The sequence below is a fragment of the Meleagris gallopavo genome, chromosome 2, assembly GCF_905368555.1.
Source record: "Meleagris gallopavo chromosome 2, MGAL_WU_HG_1.1, whole genome shotgun sequence".
Classification (NCBI taxonomy): domain Eukaryota; kingdom Metazoa; phylum Chordata; class Aves; order Galliformes; family Phasianidae; genus Meleagris; species Meleagris gallopavo.
Genome location: NC_139405.1, coordinates 106,320,386 through 106,342,221, shown reverse-complemented (window position 1 = coordinate 106,342,221; position 21,836 = coordinate 106,320,386). Strand labels below are relative to the sequence as shown.

At 46.2% G+C, this 21,836-nt stretch overlaps 1 protein-coding gene and 1 long non-coding RNA gene across 6 annotated transcripts in view; one reads left to right on the top strand and one right to left on the bottom strand.

Moving 5' to 3' along the window:
• The first annotated feature begins 829 nt into the window (after positions 1-829).
• LOC146545122 (uncharacterized) lies at positions 830-20,012 on the top strand. 3 transcript variants are annotated; one of them, XR_014881705.1, is made up of 5 exons: positions 830-1,167; positions 1,264-2,964; positions 3,644-3,839; positions 5,105-5,216; positions 13,255-20,012. It is a non-coding gene; the product is annotated as an uncharacterized LOC146545122 (long non-coding RNA). The 3 variants fall into 3 exon arrangements; XR_014881706.1 differs by lacking the exon at positions 1,264-2,964 and having other exon boundaries at positions 3,468-3,839; XR_014881704.1 differs by lacking the exon at positions 830-1,167 and having other exon boundaries at positions 1,174-2,964.
• Positions 17,028-21,836, bottom strand: part of MTMR9 (myotubularin related protein 9) — a 26,884-nt gene continuing 22,075 nt past the window's right edge. For 2 of the 3 annotated variants that reach the window (XM_085218317.1, XM_085218319.1), the window contains one exon: positions 17,028-21,149. In XM_085218317.1, the coding sequence (XP_085074443.1) occupies positions 20,329-21,149 (821 nt within the window). In that variant the 3' untranslated portion in view covers positions 17,028-20,328. The remainder of the gene's footprint in view (positions 21,150-21,836) is intronic. The other variant, XM_085218318.1, reaches the window with a different exon arrangement.

Genomic DNA, 21,836 nt, shown 5'->3' with positions numbered 1-21,836 from the left:
TCCAGCCTGGCCTTGAATGCCTGCAGGGATGGGGCATCCACAGCTTCCTTGGGCAACCTGTTCCAGTGCCTCACCACCCTCAGTCAGTGAGTTCTGCAAGATTTACATACTTCGAAGTAAGACTACTCAATAATCAGTATGCAGATGGAAAATCCTCCTGCCTCCAAGAAGGACTTTGCACAGAGGTTCAAGGGCACATATATTTGTCAGAGTAAAGTGACAGAAAGGTTTTCAAGTAGAAGAAAGGAAGAAAGGAATCAGAAGCTCTATCATGGAAACAATAGAAGGGCAAGGTTCTTCAAGACCCTAGTAGTTATCTTCTGACTACTGATGTCATGAGTTAAGGTATAAATCATAGAATCATAGAATGGTTTGGGTTGGAAGGGACCTTTAAGATCATCCAGTTCCATTTGCTTGTCTATATAGAAGATGAAAAAGTAAAAGCTGGAAGGTATTTTATCTCCTGTTTTCCCCGCTGCAAAGTTTAAAACCAATTTATGGGCAGAAATTAGTCGAAATATCATAATCTAGGAACCACCATCTTACGAAAACATAGGTGACATTTCAAAAAGACATGTTTAAATGTGAAATCCTGGTCAAAGGAGGAGGCTTGTTTGCCTTCAGGAACACCTTCAAACACCCATAGTACTGCTGAAAGGAGAGCGTTTGAGGGTAAACATGACTCAAGCAGTAATCATTTATAAAAGAAAAATGATAAGCTCACCACCATGAACGTGACTCCATTGTAGGAATGACAAGCAGGTGGGTCCAGCCAACAGGAAGGGCCCATGCTGGGCAAATTATTAAAGTGTTACAACTAAATAAGAGTCATTAGTGCAGTCAGGTTCTTTATGCCTCGGTGCTCTGCTTACAATAAGTGGCTTTGAAAACCAGCATTATCAGAAAGTTCATTTGCAAAGCTCTGTCCTCATCCACTTCTTGCTGTGAGTGGGCAGGTGTTGCTCAGCACTCAGACAACCACAGCAAACCAAGTTCATCCTGCTCTATTTTCTGTGTCTCTTAACAGCAGTTGTTTCCCTGCAGTTCTCTCTCAGATCTCTGCACTCTACAGCTGAAGGAATTTCTGAACCAGACACAGCAACTTCACGTTAAGTGTTTTTGCAGTCACTCTCCTCTATGAACTCCTCCATGTGCTTTCAAACTCAGGTAAGCCTTTATTATCCATAGTGGATCGTATGCCTGCTTCACATATAATTTTGTGCCCTCTAATTATGTGTAGCTAAACTGTTATGCAATCCCCAGCCTGCCTGCCAAGGGGTGAAATTCATTAGAAGGAGGGAAGGGAAAAAAGTCTTATAAACATCTCTGTGGTAAGCTAATCTTATCTCAAAGTCTTTGTTCTTCAAGATTACTTGGGAAATTAATATTGTTCGTGTTTGTGCAAGATAGAAATGCTTGAAGTAAGGAGGGAAAAGTGTGGATTGCTAGAAGTACAGCTCAACAGAAGTAAGAAAGGGTCTGGAGTTCTGGAAGCTCTTTGTATAGTTGCAGCTGCAAATAAAACTTGTGAGGATTGGCTTAGGAAAATCATAGAATCATAGAATGGCCCGAGTTGGAAGGGATCTCAAGGATCATGAAGCTCCAACCCTCCACCACAGGCAGGGCCACCAACCTCCGCATTTAATACCAGCCCAGGCTGCCCAGGGCCCCATCCAACCTGGCCTTGAACACCTCCAGGAACGAGGCAGCCACAGCCTCTCTGTAAAAAAAAGAGATTCTATCAAGTTCTGCCTAAAGATGGGCATCACTGATTGCATTCCCTGTTCGGGACTTCTGTGGCCCATCAAATCAATGCTTGAACAAGCATGGTGTCCTGTTTGCCAGAAGCTTCTTTCCTTTATCCTACTAATTCACATAGTCACAGTGCCCCCCGTGAAAGGAAAGAACACATGCTTCCCCTGCCAGCAGCACCTTATGCTGACAGAAGTCACCAGCTCCCTCAGCCAGGAACAGCATGAGAACTTTGATTTAGGAATAGGATAACCACACTGAGCCCTGCTTCTTAGGATAGAAAAGCCTGGCACAGCAGGATGGTGCTAAGACTCTGAGAAAGCGTGATATGAGATCAGGTTTAAGTCCAGATACTTTGCACAGGCTGCTCCATGCCCTCTAATCCTTCTGGATGCTCAGTAAGAACTTCTTGCGACATACAGCTTTGCACAGGAGTGTCAGGAGTGTCTGGACTGCAGCAAACCATGGCATGTTCATGGGTTTTTGCAGTTTTGCCCAAACAAGACCCCCTTCTATCAGGATGCTCTGCTGTGGCCTCCAAGAAATACACAATGTTGTCCATGCTGCCTCCATACTGTTTTGCAGTATCAATCATATTGATTTGGGGAGTGGCTCTGCATGAGCCCCACCAGATGGGACTGCCTTTCAGTGGGTGTTTGCAAACAAGAACAGACTGTTCAGGACATTTCCTTTAAGTAACCCAAGCAGACAAGGGCAGGGAGGAGTACAGCAGTAACAGCATGTGATGAACTGAGGAACAGAGCAGGAGATTGCAGCTCAGTGGTGGGCAAAAGAGAAGGAATGAAGAGGCTGAGTGAAGGACAGTGCTGGAGAAAACAGGCAGAACTAGCATACTGAGGTACCAAATGACTGTGTGAGCTGCGTGTTGCATGCAATCATTTCTCAACGGAGGCTGTCTTTGTGGGGCTGACACGAAATGCATCTAACCCCTAAGAGTCCATTTCACAAAGATGTGGTTGGGGGTGAGAGAAGGATTTGTGGAAGCTGCATTCCCTGACATTGATATAAAATGTGTAGGAATGTGTATCAAACAGTTCCTTTCCCCAGAAGGAAAAAGAAGAGGCAGAATTTCTAAGCAAGAAGCACACCAAGAGCTCTGGAGGATATGCACAGGGGAGACAGTAGGACTCAGAGGACACATTCCTGTGACTGAGATCCTGAAACATAGGGTCTAGGAAAATAACCCACCAGGTAAATATTTACAGTCCTGCATTCCTGTCTTGCACAGAAATCTACCATTCATGTGTTTCAATTAAAAAGAAATCTGCAGTGGATACTCCCATCCTATCCCAGCTCAATATACCTGGTATCACATGCATTCCCTTTCTCAGATCGTTTTAGTTTTCACTTACAGAGTTTAGCAGTATCTGACAGTATCTGAATGCTGATGCTCAGTGGGACTCTAGTGGACAGAGAGCCCCACTAACTGCACTGTATGGCCTTCAGCTTAAACAGCAACTACATCGATAGGGTGAGTTTTCTTCTTGGAACAGCAACGCCCATCTCCTGCACAAAATCAGCCAGCAGACTCTTGTTTGTGATATGCTTGAAGCTACACAGGGGTTTCCTGAACTGCTCTGTCAGCTGGGGCTGTAAATGTGAGCCTATGTACTGATAGGGCATGTGTCCAGTTTAGAAGCATGGTGTATAACTGCTCTGCAGGCAGCTCAGACACCAAGTAATGACTCTTACAGGTTCTGTTCCATGAGGATCCTCTTGACTGAACAAGGTTGGACACTGGTTTCTGCTCCTAAGACCAACCACGTCACCCATTCTGCTGGGCAGAGGCACTTTGGACTTCACACATCCATGAGCTGCTGAGCTTGATGGAGAAGGGAAAACCATTTCTTTGTGATATTTTCCTATACAGCAAAACCTGGCTCAGAAGCACTGTAGAACTCAAGAGGTCCCAATCTGCCACCAGGCCAGTGACACCAGTAAGACTGCAAGCACTGGAAACCACATCCTAACAAAGGGAAAAGAAGTCTTTACAGCTCTTCATGCACAAGAGCCACTGAAAGGATGCAACACCAGGAAAGGCAGCAGCAGAAGTTTGAAATGTGAAGGTGAGGATTAGCAAGAGAGAGATCAGTTAGATACTACAGCCTTCCAATATCTGGGCAGTCAAGGAGAATTGCTGTGGTGGTACAATTAATAATCTTCAAGGCAAAGTAACTAAAAAAACATTCCTTTCAAATAAAAGCTAAGCCTGTGATTGTTTCCAATTGCCCACTTAAGCTAACACTCCCACAGGCTCCACCAAGAGCCATCTCTCCATACTGTCACTTAATTCACTGCCTGATTCCTTCTTAACAGCTGTTGCAATTAACAAAGTACTTAAGGCGTCCTTCCCTCACAGGGATGATACCTGGCTTTGTTAAGACTACAATTATTCTTTGGAGTCCATCCCTGAAGGCTCTGTTAACATTGGAACGATTTGTTTCCCTTCATTTTTTCTTCCCTGAAGCTGTGTATCTGCAATCAGGTGAGAGAGAACTAGGGAGCAAAGGGGTAGATGCTGACCAAATGTTCTCTCACCATGATTGTTGTTAAAGCTTTTGTCTGACCTATCTTAAATTGTACTTGAATTATTACACACTTGGAGTCCTTATATTCTCTGACAAACAGCTCTTGAGCACATGGACTGAACCAGGCAATGCTAATGGAAAGCTGAGAGAGCATGCAAGAAACTGGACCCAGGTCACTCAGTTCATGTTACCAGAGACTTGTATGACCAGATCACTCACTTGAGTAAACCAGGAGCCATCCTGACTTACACTTAGTGAGAACAGCCTTGACTTCATATGGTCTATGACCCTCAGACCATAGCAGCCAACACCAATGAGTAAATTATCAATTCTGGATACCACAAGTTTTTGTTGTCACCTAATGTGCCACAGAAGCCATAAAGAGTCACTAAGAAAGGAAAGTGAACTTCAGTTTGGTGACAGCTCAGCCACAAAGACCGTAAATAGAACAAACATCTTCCCCCTGTGGCACTGAACTGTTCTAACCCTGATGTTCATCATCCCCAACAGATCTGACGTGGGCTGTGCTTGTGCACAGGAAGGTGTCACACTGTGTTGGCAGGTGAGGGAAAATCTCCCAGTCAAAGCCAGTCCAGTCTTCCCTCTGTGGATGACTGGCATTGCTTTGGCACCCAAACATGTCACAATGGATTGCTATTTCCTTGGAGGAGAGGAGATGGAAAAGATTTTCTTGAGAATACTTTTTTTGTTGTTAAAAGAATGATTGTTGTTAAAATCACTCTCGTTGATTTCATTAGATTTGCTTTGCCTTTTTTTTTTTTTTTTTTTCTTCCCAAAACAAGAGGCAGAGAGCTGTGCGAGCCATTGCTGCAGTGACTTGAACATCATTCACCTGGCATCACTCCAGTTCTTGTGAGCTCATGCAGTGTGAAAACACAGGTGTCAGCCCCTCAGGTGGGTGAGCAGGAGACGCTCTTCTGCTGGTGGCATCCCCCTACCTGCCTGTTCAGCACAGTGTAGGGCCACTGCCTGCAAAGCAGCATTTTCAGCTGGTTGGAGAGAGGAGAGGGTTGTGCAGCAGGTTCTCCTCCAGCACTGCAGGCATAAATCTTACAGACTGCAGTGGCTGCAGTCACATTTCTCTGTGTAAGGGGAACGTGCAGCACCCTGCACAGGAATGCTGCAGGATAAAGCCTCCAGCTCTCCCTGGATGCTTTTGTCTTGTTACCTTCTACCAGTCAACATTTTGTTGTGAATGCAGGGTGATAACCCTGCAAGGACCCTGTAAAGACAGCAGCAAGACGTGTGAATGCTCGGATCTTTTACATCCATGATGCTCATTTCCACCTTTACAGTAAAGGGGTTTTGCAAGAGAGGTGAGACAGTTAATGACTACAGAGACCAGGAAGCCATGCATTAATAGCAAGGTTATATACTAGGGCAAACTTTTAGATATAAGAAGTCCTGGAAAAGATAACTTGGGAAGGAAGCAGAGTTTCTGTCGCCAAGAGATTTAAGAGCAGGTTTGGTAAACCTCCATCGGTGGCAACGCACATTTAGTGGATCTCATTTTGACACAACTGAGGAGGCTTAGGGCCTGAATCTCACCATGTTTGCCACTTCTGCTGCTCTGAAGCCTTTGCAGTATAGCTCTGCCTGCATACAAACTGCCCTTACAGTTCTAAGATGATCAGAGGGCTGGAGCACCTCTCCTATGAAGAAAGGTTGAGGGAACTGGGCTTGTTTAGCTTGGAGAAGAGAAGGCTCTGGGGAGACCTCATTGTGGCCTTCCAGTACTTGAAGGGAACGTATAAAGAGGAGGGGGAACGGCTGTTTGTGAGGGTGGATGGTGATAGGACAAGGGGAATGGTTTTAAACTGAGACAAGGGAGGTTTAGGTTGGATATTAGGAGGAAGTTTTTCCCCCAGAGGGTGGTGAGGCACTGGAATAGGTTGCCCAAGGAGGCTGTGGATGCCCCATCCCTGCAGGCATTCAAGGCCAGGCTGGATGTGGCTCTGGGCAGCCTGGTCTGCTGGTTGGTGACCTGCACATAGCAGGGGGTTGGAACTGGATGAGCATTGTGGTCCTTTTCAACCCAGGCCATTCTGTGATTCTGTGATTCTGGTGTCACCCATAGAATTGCTTGTGATTTATTTCATAATCAAGCAGTGCATAGAAAACAAGAATAATTTTTATTCTGAGAATATTCCTAAAAGGACATTGCTTCTAGCTTTGAAGGTTACACAGTCCTTGAGGAAACACTGCAACCAGCTTGTAGGAATTCCAGCAGATGGATTTGTTATTTCGGGGATGGAAACAGCTCCATTTGTTTCCTGCACACTTTCTTACACAGACCCATTTCTGCACTGCCTGCCATCTAAGCAACTGTCCATCTAAAACGGGTGGAGAATACATCTAATGCATAAGAAAAGTACTCTGAGATATGTGTGCATAGAAAGAATTGTGCCCTAAGACACCCTTCATGCATGTTTGCCTGTACAGAGTGTAATGTTTCTAAGAAATCCACCAATCCACCACAAGCTGATGTTTGCCCTTAAGCAGGGTTTTCACACCCCTACAGATAAAGAGAGCTCACAATGAATGAGCAAGGCTTTGGTTCAAGCTGACTTTCAGTTCCTTTTTGCTGATTTTCCCAGTTTCTTCTTTACTGGCCTTGACAGCCAGGGATGAATTTGAAACAAGTTCTGGAAATGAAAGGCACAATTAGTGCACAGATAAGTGTCTGCTGTAAGCAGGAGCAGCATCCCAGACAGCTTTTAGGCTTATTTGTAGAAGTCTTCTCCAGTTTCAGGCTGGATGGGATTCTGAGCACCTTGTTCTAGATGTAGGAGGCCCTGTTCATTGCAGGGAGTTGGACTAGATGGCCTTTGAAATCTCTTCTAACTCAATTCTATGATAAATCACAGTCTGCTTTCCTACAGGTCTTTCTCCTACTAAGCAACGCCCAACCTGGTTATGAAAACAAGCTGCTACAGGTCTGTGCTGAGCAGATGTTGCAATGCAGTAATGGTTAAGGAATGCATGCTGGGAAAGGTAAAAACCAGGCTATTTTAAGCAAAAATCCAGTCAAAGACTCAAACCAAGTTTATCACACACAACAAAGAACCATGGACATAAAGGCCACTGGACAATTTAATTGCCCTCCTCAATGAGGATTGATTGTAGCTTCCAGTATTCAAAGGGGAATAATAAACAGGAGGGGAATCAACTTTTTACTTGGGTAGACAGTGATAGGACAAGGAGGGATGGTTTTGAGCTCAAGGAGGGAAGATTTAGGTTGGATGTCAGGGGGAAGTTCTTTCCTATGAGAGTGGTGAGGTGCTGGAACAGCTGCCCAGAGAGGCTGTGGATGCCCCGTCCATCCCTGGAGGTGTTCAAGGCCAGGTTGGATGGGGCCCTGGGCAACCTGGGCTGCTATGAAATGTGGAGGTTGGTGGCCACTCCTGTTGTGGGGGGGTTGGAGCTTCGTGATCCTTGAGGTCTCTTTCAACCCAACCATTCTATGATTCTATGATTGAAGTTCTCCTGGATCTGGCCTTCCAGGGAATAGCTGGGCAGTTCAGTGGTACATGAGCTGCTGCAAGCAGAACATGCAGTGAGATTTCAAATTCCATGAGAAATAGGAGAGTCCAATGGAAAAGATCCAGACAATCCTTTCCTTAATTACAGTAAGGGAGAAAAGCCTCAAGCCTTCCGCCACGAGCCTTCCAGTAGAGAAGATACTCCACAGTCACAGGTACACCTCTTCCTTTCTTCATTCCAACAGCACTAATTCTGATAAGTTTCCAATCCAAACAGCATCCATCTCAGGCTGGCATTCATCTGCACTTTGAGACAACCATTGCAGCTGGGATGCATTGTTAAGCTTTGTGTATGGAGAGATCCTTTGGTGCTAGGGAGGATTGGAAGCCACAAAAGGCAAAACAGACAGCTTTGAAAGATATATTTGTGCTACCATTTTTGTAACTTAAGTGTGCTGTCAGTGCAATGATGTATCTTCCTGAGAAGCTCAGAAATCAAGAAAATGGGAAGTGACCAGCTGATCTGAAAGGGGTGGACTACATAGTGGTTTTCTCTCCTTCGAGTGAATCATAGAATCCTAGAATGGCCTGGGTTGAAAAGGAGCACAGTGCTCATCCAGTTCCAACCCCCTGCTATGTGCAGGTCACCAACCAGCAGCCCAGGCTGCCCAGAGCCACATCCAGCCTGGCCTTGAATGCCTGCAGGGATGGGGCATCCACACCCTGGATCAGCCTTAGATTGCTGATGGACTGCAGAGTTTCTTAATGAGTGTGTCAGCACATACACTATTTTTTCCCAGTACACATGCAGTTATCATATGAACAGGGCAATGAATGCACCTCTTTGTAATCATAACCTACATGTATTGAGTAGGAAAGGCTCTGCATCACTCCAGTCCCTTCCTCACCATCACAGACAGCTGAACAGAAACAACACGAGCATCAGCTCCCTTAAAGGGTCACTCTTCTGCAGTGGAACAAAGCAGAGAAGGAAACGGACTCCGGTTTCATCTGCTAACATAACAAAAGTCTCCCTTTTAGGGTCTCAACACCTGGTAAAATCTTTGGTTGCAGTCTGCCAGATCTGGGATTAGGTGCACAACTGCTGAGTGCAGCCACTGGAGGTTACTGTGGTCTGGGGAACCACCACATTTCACATCTTAAAATATGTAACCCTCATGAACAGACTCGAGAAAAGCCTGCTAAGTGCATATCAGTGTATTTTATGAAATCTGCAAGAGTCTCCTGGATGTAAATCCCTCATCTCTGAAGCTCTCTGTTCAATTAACCTCAAAACTTTGACTTGAAAGCAAAGCTGAATTCTGGCAGAAAACCCGGGGGGGAAAACTTTGGGAGAGAAAAGTTAAAATGCATTTTAAAATGAAATCTAAAATGGCTATCTTTGCAAAACAGAGCCATAAGCACAGCTGCAAAATCATTTGTCAAGTGTGTGCTTGATGCATCAAGGAGAGGCAGAAGTCTTTCCCACAGCCTCCCCAGCTGCTAATATGGAGCAGAGCAGCCTCCAGCAACACGTGGAGTATCAGTGAAGATCAGCTTAAGGATTTAAAAGTAGTTCTTGCTTTTGCTTGAGGGTAATAAGGCACTGCAATGGGAGTGGGGGAGAGGCAAAAGACTGGGGAATTCCATATCCCATACGTTATCATTAGATAATCTTTATAATTTGACACAATGCCCCATCCCTGCAGGCATTCGAGGCCAGGCTGGATGTGGCTCTGGGCAGCCTGGGCTGCTGGTTGGCGACCTGCACACAGTTGGGATTGGGACTGGATGAGCACTGGGGTCCTTTTCAACCCAGGCCATTCTATGACTCTGATTCTAAAAAGAAGGGCTTGTCAGCTCAAGCAACTTGGGAATTTTCCATACACAAAAAGAGCAATTTCAGCAGGAAAAAAAACCAGAGTTGCCCTTGGGGATAAAATGGGATTTCACCTACATTTTTCAATTTTCTTCTCATTCCCCATTAAGTCAGACATCAGCATTTTCTTGAACTAAACCCAAAGTGTTTCAAGCCCTGTCAGTGTTAAGCTGCACGATTTCAGGCCATTGCCTGCCTGCACTGCGCTTTTGGGTGTCATACATTCAGAGCCTTTCCAAAGCAAATGGGACAACTTCACTTCCTACTCCTCACAAAGTGTGGCTCAAGCATTTGGTCACTGAAATCCCAAAGGAAACATGAGAGAATTAGAAGACAGCTCCATAGTGACCAATGAGGATGACAATCCAGATATGCATTTTGCCCCAAGAAGTCACTGCAGTGTTTGCAGCTGAGTCAGGCAGATCCCACATCCTCTTTTGCTTCGTTACTGGAGGTGCTCAAGGCCAGGTTGGATAGGGCCCTAGGCAGTCTGGGCTGGTATTAAATGTGGAGGTTGGTGGCCCTGCATGTGGCAGGGGGGTTGGAGCTTCGTGATCCTTGAGGTCCCTTCCAACCCGGCCATTCTGTGATTCTGTGTTCTCTTCTTATTCATCCACTGTTGATGGTTGCTGGAGATGAGCACAGAGCTGCGTGAGCCTTCATCCTGACCAGCATGGCTGCATTTACTGCTTTCATGAGGCCAGCTCATCCCTGTGTCCTGCTCTGGGGAGCTGCCTGGGCAGCATCCAGACCATGAAAACACAGCACAAAGAGTCTCAGAGCACGGTACGCTTCAGTGATCTGGAACCTTCAGCTCAGCAACCAGAAAGGAAACCTGAAATAGTAAACTGCTTTTGTTAAAAGTACCAAAAGTAAATACTCTGGCAAGCCCAACTATGCCAAGAAAAAAGACATACATTGTACAAAAATTATCGATGTATGCATATTTTTTGAGTTCTTACATTCCAGTCAGGATAAAGGCCAATCTTAACCAGCAAAAGCAATTTCCCAGGAGGGAAACCTTTCACAGAGCTCTACTAGCAAAAATAAAACCCTCCACTGCACACACATCTCCCTCACCAGAGATCAGAGATGGAGCCAACCACCTGTGACAGCTATTAATCGCATCCCTTAACGCCGGCTGGGCAGGACGTGGGCATGGCTTAGAGGACGAGAAAAAAATCCTACACAAAACACTGGTTTGTGCTGATTGCAATAGGAAAAAGCACTTCAGATTCACTGTTCGGCCTTTTCAAATGGATGAATGCTTTGCTGTCGAAAAAAATCCCTGGCATTTCTTGGAGATAGGAGATTAAGGTTGGTTCAGGATTGGGATTTTTTGTTTAACAAATAGAAGGGAAGCAATGAATGAAGTGACTTTCAGATAATTATAAAGTTAAAAGTAAATGGATTGCCCTGAGAGGCGGTGGGTGCTCCATCCCTGCAGACACCCAAGGTCAGGCTGGACAGGGCTCTGAGCTGTGGCTGTCCTTGTTCATCCATCACAGTGCAGGTGGAGTAGATGACCTTTAAAGGTCCCTTCCAACTCAAACCATGCTAAGATTCTGACCAAAGCAAGACTGACCACTGTGTCATAGAATCATAGAATCATAGAATCATAGAATGACCTGAGTTGAAAAGGACCACAATGATCATCTAGGTTTTTTTTGTGGTTATGTGCAGGGTCGCCAACCACCAGGCTGCCCAGAGCCACATCCAGCCTGGCCTTTCCAGGGGTTGCAGCCTTTGGGCACTAATAAATAGCCAATTTTTGGAAGCTGAGCTCGCAATGCATCGATATCTCAGAAAACCACGGCGCAGCAGAAGTTGCAGGCAGAAAATATTTTGCTAGCTGCAGAAGCTGAGTGCTTGCAACTGCGGGCTCCCAAGCACCTAAGTGAGTTTGAGAGAACTGTTAAGTACCTTTCACAAAAAGAGCTGTCTCTCTTAAATGCTATAGCAGGAAAATAAACTCTGCAGAGCCTCAGAAGTGCATTTAAAGCCCTTGGGAATGTAGTGCTACAGGTGCTTCAGCAGTATTGCTTCATCTGCTGTGAACTGTGCAGCATCTTCAGCAAACCAAGTCAGACTCACACACACTGCAGAAGAACACCTCCATTGGGTTCTGTTGAGCAGAAGGGCTTTTACTGCTCAAGAAAGATGATGCACAGAGCATCTGAATTGCTCAGCAGTGGTTTTCACATGAAACTAGATGGTCATTGTGGTCCTTTTCATCTCAGGCCATTCTATGATTCTATGATTCTATGAAATAGTGGTCAGTCTTGCTTTGATTAGAGTCTTAGCATCATTTGAGTTGGAAGGGACCTTTAAAGGTCATCTACTCCACCTGCCCTGTGATGGATGAATAAAGTTCAGATCTCTTCTTGATGAGTAATTGTGCCAGCATGGTAGACTGACAAAGAGGCAAGAGGTTTACATGTCCTGAGGGACATAGATTAGTGGGAAATGTTGGTGATAGGTGGATGGTTGGACTGGATGATCTTAGAAGTCTTTTCTAATCTTGGTGATTCTATGATTATAAGATTTAGTAACAATTTGACCTCCTCCAGCACCAAGAGAACCATCCGGAGGATTGAACTGGCATGAACATGGGCTAGACAGAACTTGCAACAAGCTGGCCTCAACACCACCCTGTCCTAAAGGTTCAGCTGAATTCCAAGGCCTCCCTGATAAGGCCCAGCTGGATAACCCTGCCTTTGGGTATGGAGGTTGCCAAATTGTGAGAAAGAGCACAGAGCCCTGCAAGATAAGAAAGAAAAACCGAGGACAGAGCGTCAAAATGTGATAGGTAGCAGCTCAAAGGTCTGAAAGGAGAAAACTCAACAACAGAGTGGCAAAAGATCCTAAAAGGGTAAAAGCTGAACCCCATGAGCACATTAGTAGCTGATGATCCACCCAACTGCTGCCTGTGGGCAATAAATACAACGTTGGGTGTCTTTTTCAGTGGTCTGCATAATCTTGTGCCTCACTAGTCCTTGCTATCTGTTATGTACAAGAAATGCTCCAGGAGAAGCTGTGGATGCCCCATTCCTGCAGTGCCCAAAGCCATGGATGGGGCTTGGGGACAGCAGGGGCTGTGGGAGGTATCCCTACCCATGGCAGGGTTGGGGCTGGGTGGGCTTATAGCTCCCTGCCAACCCAAACCATTCTAGGATTCTGATTCTACGAGAGGCAGCAGGTTACAAACTATTAAGAAGCTTCTGTGTTTTTAAAACCCAGATAGGATGAAAAAATACAAGTGTAAGAGCCTGCAAACAGGAAAAGCCAGTCTTAAGTCGAGAAACTTACTAACAAAGGAATATTGGAAATGCAAGCTAAGAGAGCAGGACATGTTCCCACAAGCTGCTCTGCCTCCCTGAGCCTCGATGACAGGGAAGGGAGAGTCATATCTGGGCTGGAGGCAACATTCTTGTTGGAAAAAAGGGCAGGGAGCTGAAGAAAGGGCAAGAGGGCTCTGTGAAAGTCAGTGACAGGCTGATGGTAGCTCAGGAAGGAGGATGGCAGGATCCCAGCTGTGTTATGACATAGCTCCTCTTCTTCTCCCACACAGGAGCAGAACTGAAGATTTGAAGGATGGTCAGCAATTTGAGAGCAGCCCACCTTTAAGTGATCCTATTCTTTAGCAGTTAATCTTATTTCTTCCCAGCCAGAACTGATCCGCAGCAGCAATTGTAAAGGTGCAGTGCAAGCTCGAGCGATGGCAGCACACAGGCCATAGCAATCTCCCAGGAGGGAAGAGTTCTTAAAGCACAGTAAGGTGGCAAACTCTGAAGCATCTTTTGCACAGCATGAGTGCACAGCACTACCAAAATGGCCAGAGCAGGGACCAGGGCTACTGGGAACAACTGCTGTCAGGAGTCTCCAGCAACAGAGCCATGCATACTCTTACAAGCAGCACAACACCAGGGAGCTGATGGCTCAAGAAAACTCTTGTCATTCTCCCTAATCTATTTCATACTACCTTCTTCTTCCTTTTCTTTCCCATGCAGCATCCACAAGTGCTCATAGAATGGTTTAGATTGGAGGGGTCCTTAAAGATCATCTTGTTCCAACCTCCCTGCTGCAGGCAGGGCTGCTCCCCACCAGCTCAGGCTGCCCAGTATCCCAGCCAGTCTGGCTTTGATCACCTCCAGGGATGGGACACCTCAACCTCTCTGGGCAGTGCTGCCAGGGCCTCACTTCCCTCCAAGTAAAGAATTTCTTCCTAACACCTAACCTAAGTCTCCCCTTTTTTAGCTTAAAGCTATTCTCCCTCAAGATCACAGACTCAACCAGGGCATGTTTGCTGCAGCCCAGGCTGCCTCTGATCTTAAGGTCTTCAATAATCTCCTCCACATTAGCGAGCACCAGGCCCAGCAGTTCTTCACCTCTTGTGAGTCTGTCCAATACCTGAACCAGACAGTTATTGTCAATGGAGTCTTCTTCATTGCTTGCAGGCTGCTATGTTGTTTTTCCAGGAGACATCCAAGCGGTTGAACTCTCCCATCAGGATGAAAGCCTGCAAGTATGAAACCTCTTGCAGCTAAAGCAAGAAGCCCTCATTAGCATGTTCCCCTTGATCAGAGGAGCCGTCCTTAATTGCTCCAATCCAATAACCAAGACCCTTCACCTTTTTTTTTTTAGCAGCACTGGTTGTGACTCTGGTTCTCAGTTGCACCTTCTTAACATGGTTGCCCCTTTTTGGCTTTGAACCACTACCCTTTCCTTCTCCTTCCATCCCCACAGCTTTGTATCTGCTGGCTAGGAGGACTGCAGGGACAAATGGGAGAGGCTTCTCCATCTGCTCCAAGGAGAGACAAGCTTCCAGTCCCCCTCATCCTGTATGTTTGCTGTCAGGTTGGAAGCCTTATCTATTTCCCTTTGCCGAGACTTAGACAGTGCTGCTGTTGGCCTGCCTGTGCCACTGCGTAATACCAAGCATCACTCTGACTGCTGGATACATCTCAGCCTTGGTGACTTCCTCTTGCATCCTGCTCAGCTGCTCATCTTGTTCAGAGCTCCCTGCAGCTCAGCCTCACCACAAGCCTCAAGCTGGATCTCTATGCCTAGGTGCCTCCTGGAGCCACAAGCAAGCTAGCTGTAGACATGCTGTCCTCTTGCTTTGCTGCTCTGCACATTTGCCCACAGAATATGGTATTTCAGTGGACCTGCTGTTTTTAATCCTGTTGACAATGGTGCAGATGGCTTTCAGCAAAGTGCTAAGCAAGGTGGTAGCTCCACCTGGGCTCCACTTCTTGCTCCAGCCTCCAATCAGAGCCCAGAGGCTGCTTCTGCTCAAAGCCGTACAACAGCTGAGCATTCCACTCCAGCAGTGAATGAGAGGCAGATGAGAATAAAACATTTTATCTGGACTACCCCCAGAAAGCACACTTGCCTGGACACTGGCAACATCAACCCACGCAAGATGCCACCAACAGCCCACGGCAGCGGCAGGACCAGGGTTTTGATCTTCCAACCCTATGCCTTAAAAATCAGTCATCCTTCCAACCTGCATAGGGATCCCACTGACAGGGGCTTAGATGACATCTCATTAACCCACACGGAGTTTTCATCTCACAGATCTTTGTGACTTAATTGCTAAAAGCATCATCAGAACGTTTACCACCACAGATGGCGATTCAGGCTGCAAAGCTTTCTCCTTCTGGCTGGCTTACTTATCATCCACAGCAGTTTCTCCCAGTAAGTGTGCTGTGTGGAATCACAAGCAGCTGGGCCAGCACAAGTGAGGAGGGAAAAGAAAATGTAGAGAACAGCAATCAGACCCATGAATAGGCCGAGTACCTTATACTGTTCATCCTATTTTCATACCTATAGAGCATCTTTAAGACCGACAGGACGTGCATTTTACTGTAGCACATCAGCCATTTCGTGGACACTTCATCCCTATGACAACCCAACATTCACAGAGCTCCAGCTCTCCTGCACATGGCACTGCAACAGTAGAACCTTCAGCAGTTACAGCAGTGCCTCACCAGCCCAGTATGACCTACGATGCTACGATGATTAAGATCTCAGAGGTACCAGTGATGCTCTTACAACAGATAACCAAAGCATCATCAGCTCCACCTCTGAAAGGTGAACACCACAGTTGTGTCCTCATGTTCACACAGCAGAAGAAGTGGAGAAGCATCTCAGTCACATTCAGGGCACGACGGTGGTTCTTTCTCATTGTTTGCTTCCACTGCTTGGGGGAGAACTGGCAGCTTGGAAGACAGCCCTGCAATGGCACTAAACGAAAGCATTTGGCTTTTCATGAATGCTTATGGGCACAGTCTGCTGACTTTTAACACCCTCAAGATCCATTCATGCCACAGCACGCACAAGATACAGGGATTTGGATGCTGCACAAACACCACTAACCCCAGGTGCCCAGGATTTAATGAGATGAACTCACACACAGTCCATTCACAGAGGTTAACAGGCATGAGGAAATGTTTCACCACGAGGCAGTGGCACTGCTGGCCACGGAGCTGTAGGTGCCCCATCCCTGCAGTGCCCAAGGCCATGGTGGGGCTGTGAGAGGCATCCCTGCCCACTGCAGGGCTGGTGGGTTCTAAGGTCCCTTCCAACCCAAATGAGTTACAAGTCATCCTGTGAAGCTTGGGACTGCACAAGCTGCAGGGCAATGGAGAGCCGATCTGCTGAAAAACCAGAAGTCACACAGCATTCTTTTACCTCTCAGTGATGGCCCAGGGACACAGCATGCTGACCCACCCCCTTTCCTGGCATGTAGAAATGATGCTACCTACTGTTTTTAAGTGAGGCGGGGAGAGCCCCAGCACTACTAATGAGCTTGCAAGGTTCTGCTTCAGTCCTGCCCACTCTCCCTTTAACATCTGCCTGCATCATAGAATAACCTGGGTTGAAAAGGGCCACAATGCTCATCCAGTTCCAACCCCCTGCTATGTGCAGGTCGCCAACCAGCAGACCAGGCTGCCCAGAGCCACATCCAGCCTGGCCTTGAATGCCTGCAGGGATGGGGCATCCACAACCTCCTTGGGCAACCTGTTCCAATGCATCCTTTAAGGAATCTAATACAAGCATAGAACTGTAATTTGTTTCCTGCACCACGTGCAGAACTGGTGACAAAGGACCAAAACCATGGAAGCAGAGCTCTGCAATCCACACACAGACTTGAAGTCTCAACCTTTTCATGTAGCCCTGCAGCACAGCTCCCCTCTTTGTCACCGCTGTAGGAGAAAAATGCACATCAGCCAGGAAAAATAAGCTTTAGACAAGTGTTTGCATCCAACTCACACACACAATGAGAACTGAAGGCAGTACTACAAGATTCTCCAGCACTGTAATTAAAGAATCCCAGTCTTCAAGGTTTTAATTGGAACATTTTAATTTGAACAGACAATTCTATTATCTTCTCAACATATCTACAGTGAAGCTTACAGCCATTTTGTGTCTGTTTCTCCCCCCTCTAATGGCTGAGCCATTTCAACCACAGTCATTTTTTTTTTCCCCCAGTATATTCAACACCACAGCAGCCAGGATTCTGTACATGTTCAGCATACATCTAACAACAACACACAGCTCCCAGCCCTGATATTTAGTTTTCCAATGAAGATTGATGCAGCAGCCGAGTCCAATTAACCATTCCAGATGTTGAGACAGAAGTGCACTCATCACTTCAGTTTGCACAGGCTGACGGATAGATAGCACACATCACACAGTGCTATTCAGTGTCACAGTTACAAGAAAGGAGTGCTATTACAGACATCTTCCCTTGTACAGGAACCTGTACACGACAGCACTTTCCAAGGCTTTAGCAAAGCACAACGAGAAGCCGACATGCTGTACAGTGCAATTTCAGTTCCACTGTATGCAACGTGGACAACAGTGCACTTCAACAGGTCTCCACATTCAAGAGTTAGGTCGATACAATCAAAATATTGAAGGTACATATTTCCCTTTGTCTTTGTGAAAACTGTGCAAGTTTGATTCCTTTTCCCTTTTTTCTTTTGGTTAATGGCAGCATGTCTGCACTGCCCACAAAGGCTATATGCTAAGGAACAGAAACGCGCATCCCAGCAGCTGTGCAAAGCAGCATCACACTCACAGCCTGGGAAGACACAGCAGTGTGTGGTTAACTCCATGGGGTGAGCCCTGCAGGCTGAGGGGAAGCAAGCTGATCAAAGCAAGGGAATAAGTGTGATAGACATAAGCTAGCAAACAGCTGGAGTGCTCCACAGTGTGGAAAGCACTGGAATGGAAAGGTGAAAAGAACTGCAGGTGCCATGAGACATCTGAGAAGCGTTTGTTTTCCCCGGAGGATGTGTGGGGTCCAGACGTTGGGTGAGCTCTACCACACAGCACCCAGCAGTACTGTAACACTGCACAAAGGGAACTATTTGGAGAACTGGGGGGGGGAAAAAAGAACAACCTGCTGCCACTGCTCACAATGACAGTGTCATTTTCACACCAAGGCTGCCAATCCATGCCATCTCCCCAGATGCCTGCAGTTTCTGTAAGAGATAAGAGACTACAGCAGCCAAGCAATTACATTAAAAAAGAAAAGAGAACCACCTTCTTTGCTCCTCTATTATTTAGCTCGATATATAATTACTATGTTAGGAAATTGCATAACCTTTAAGTGTGTTTTATGTACAGGATCTTTCAAATCCTTCTCGTCTGACTCATGATGATGTGTTTTGGACATACAGCAACAGCAGAAGTTCTGAATGGGATGGGAGTACAACATCCAGGCTGCTGCAGACAGCACAGCCATAGCTCTGAAGGGTGAGCAGTAATATTCAGGGCTTTCATTTGCAATATAAGCAGGCAGCTCCAAAAATCCAGAGCCTGGAAGTGGAAGAAAGGCATGGCCAGCTTGCATCTCCCTTGTGGTGTGCTACAGGTCATCAGCCACTCTGATAAATACAAGTGTTCCCTATGTCAGCTGTAATCTGGGGAACAAGTTTGCTCTACGAGAGTAGGAAGAAGCAGGTGTTACAATGAAGTGTTTAAGCCACAGGACTTTAGAAGTTTAGGCTACTCAAGAAGAAAATTAAGGACTGAAGCAAAAGGCATTAAGGTAGACTTAATATCAGTCTCCTTCATTATGGAACACCTTTTAAAAAGGTATTTTTAGGTGTTACGCAGAAGGCTGCTCTCCAGATACTTCCAAGGCAACTGAGGAGCCTCTATTTTCATATCTTTATGCTAAGTGGCTTTTAAGCAAAGGCAGCTTCAATCCAAAGCATCAAAAAAATGACACTTAAATTCAACACTTGTCAAAGAGGTCAAGATTGACCTCATGCAGCTGCACTGGTTTCAGCAGCAACAGGCTAACAGTGAGCAGCTTACAGTAATCCCAGCCACATGCACTGCTTGATTGATTTCAAGTCTCCTCAGTTATGGGTAGCTATCAATGAAATCTAGTTGGACAAACACCAACATGAGTTGATGCACCACACCATTCTCATCTGAAGGAGAAAGAGACTTAGAAAAAACAGAACAACCTTATAAAATAGCAGATTACAGGCTCAGAGACAAATAACTACAAAATGAACTTATTTGGAAGAAAATCTTCTCCAGCATCTTTGAACAGTTTTAGTGTAAGTCATTTGCAGCTGCTGTTAACACTTCTGTAATGTGACAGCCTTCCCATCTGCAGCAGCTACCTGGTATGCTGGATCACGCCAACTCAGCTTTAGCTTTGGATGTTTGACAAAGCATACAGAAAGAGCATGAGAGAAGAAACAAAATGGAGTAATAATGTTTTGCTGAGCAGTAAATTAAGTGCTGCTTGTGCACCGTGAACCTGTTCAAATGTATGGAAACAGACAGAAGTTCAAGAGGGTAGTGTGGCTCTAAAGAGCACAGCTCCAAGTCCCTTGCTTTGCTCAGCAAGTGAATACACCTCCTGCAATCACAGCCTTTTTGTTTTCCAGGTAGAATAAAAAATATTTTTTATTCCTTAGGAGTTACTTGTCCACGAGGAACAATTCCACCTGAAGGTCACAGCTTAAACATTAGCAGCAGAATCCCTATTCAGTTCTGTATTGCACTGAAATTTCTTACCTGGTACGTAACCTACTGCTCCCAAACCAGAAAACCCCCAAGTCTGAGATGTGAAGGCTACTGAAAGCATTGTTTGGACTGGTTGGTCGTGTGGTTAGATTATAACTTTTCTAGGAAACTAAGGAACTAAGCTGCCCTAACTACTTGAGGAGAAAAGGTGCTCTCAGATAGAATGCCTTTAACCTATCTATACATAACTTCGTCTTTAATCCCGCAAAGAATGTTTAGAAAGTTCAGCAAAAATAAAATAAAAAAAAGATCAAAGTCCAAAATAAATCTGTAACATCTCTTGGCCCATCGTGGTCATCCATACAGCTGGGTGGAGGTAAGAGTTCCAGCTTTTGCTGACACTGCACAAGTAAGAGACAAGAAAGCTGCCAGGAAAGGAAACTATGCCCAGTTGTACCTTCTGTAAACAAAAGAAAATTCCCTCCCAAAAAGCAGGGAGGTACATTGTGTGAAGTGAAGGTTTCAGCAGTGGAGGACTGAGGGTCAGCTGTACCAGAGGACTCTGCAATACATGCACTTTCCATGTTTAATCTTTAACCTAAAAGAACTGGAAAAGAAAGACCTGAGACAAAGCCCTGGCAGCTCACGGGTTCTCCTGCACCTTCTGCACCTCCTGTATCTCCTGCACCTTCTGCATCTCCTCCACCTTCTGCATCTCCTGCACCTCCTGCATCTCCTCCACCTTCTGCACCTCCTGCATCTCCTGCACCTCCTGCACCTTCTGCACCTCCTGAACCTCCTGCACCTCCTGCACCTCCTGCATCTCCTGCACCTCCTGCATCTCCTGCATCTCCTGCACCTTCTGCATCTCCTGCACCTCCTGCATCTCCTGCACCTCCTGCACCTCCTGCACCTTCTGCATCTCCTGCACCTCCTGCATCTCCTGCACCTTCTGCATCTCCTGCACCTTCTGCATCTCCTGCACCTTCTGCACCTCCTGCATCTCCTGCACCTCCTGCATCTCCTGCACCTTCTGCACCTCCTGCACCTTCTGCACCTCCTGAACCTCCTGCATCTCCTGAACCTCCTGCACCTCCTGAACCTCCTGCACCTCCTGAACCTCCTGCACCTCCTGCATCTCCTGCACCTTCTGCATCTCCTGCATCTCCTGAACCTCCTGCACCTCCTGCATCTCCTGCACCTCCTGCATCTCCTGAACCTCCTGCACCTCTTGCATTTCCTGAACCTCCTGCACCTTCTGCACCTCCTGCACCTCCTGCTCCTCCTGCACCTCCTGCACCTCCTGCATCCTGTCCATCCCGTCCTCCGTTTCTGTCTGCATTATCTGCTTCCTCATTGAATTAACCTTATCCAGAAGAAACCTGTTGTAGTCTATAATCCTCCTCATTTCTTCCTCAGCTTCATCTAGGAATCTGGAAGGCCTGTTCCATCGTAGGAATACACCTGAAAGCCCAGAGACAGAAAAAGTCAGAAGGATTTCTTGTAATCAGAGGTGGAACTGCTATTCTCATTCAGTCAGCTCTCAAGTAACATGCATATAGTTTACATATTTTTTTCTTACTCTCTTCTCTAAACAGCACTTAGCAATACTGAACCTGCTATGCATCCATCATTCTATTAACTAAGGTTAAAGAATTTGCCTTCCTTTTTTCTCATACTAAAACGTCCATGTTCAGTCTCTGGCCTGCCAAAACAGCCTGCTTACTTCATTGTCGTTAACTTTTTAGCAGACACAGAATCTTAGAATGGCCTGGGTTGAAAAGGACCACAGCGCTCATCCAGTTCCAACCCCCTGCTATGTGCAGGTCGCCAACCAGCAGCCCAGGCTGCCCAGAGCCACATCCAGCCTGGCCTTGAATGCCTGCAGGGATGGGGCATCCACAGCCTCCTTGGGCAACCTGTTTCTGCACATCACACATAGGTCAGAGAAAGTTTCTTGAACAGATCATCTAGTGCACAGATTACCCACCTATTGGCCGGGAGGAAAAGGTCTTGCTTACACAGAATAAAGAAAGCCTGAGGCTTACAGAACTTACCATAGATAAGGCTGCATCACTGCAAAGATACTGTGCTAACAAGTTAAATGGTACTGAGAAGGTTCAGTGTGACTCCTGCCAAAAATGAGCATGT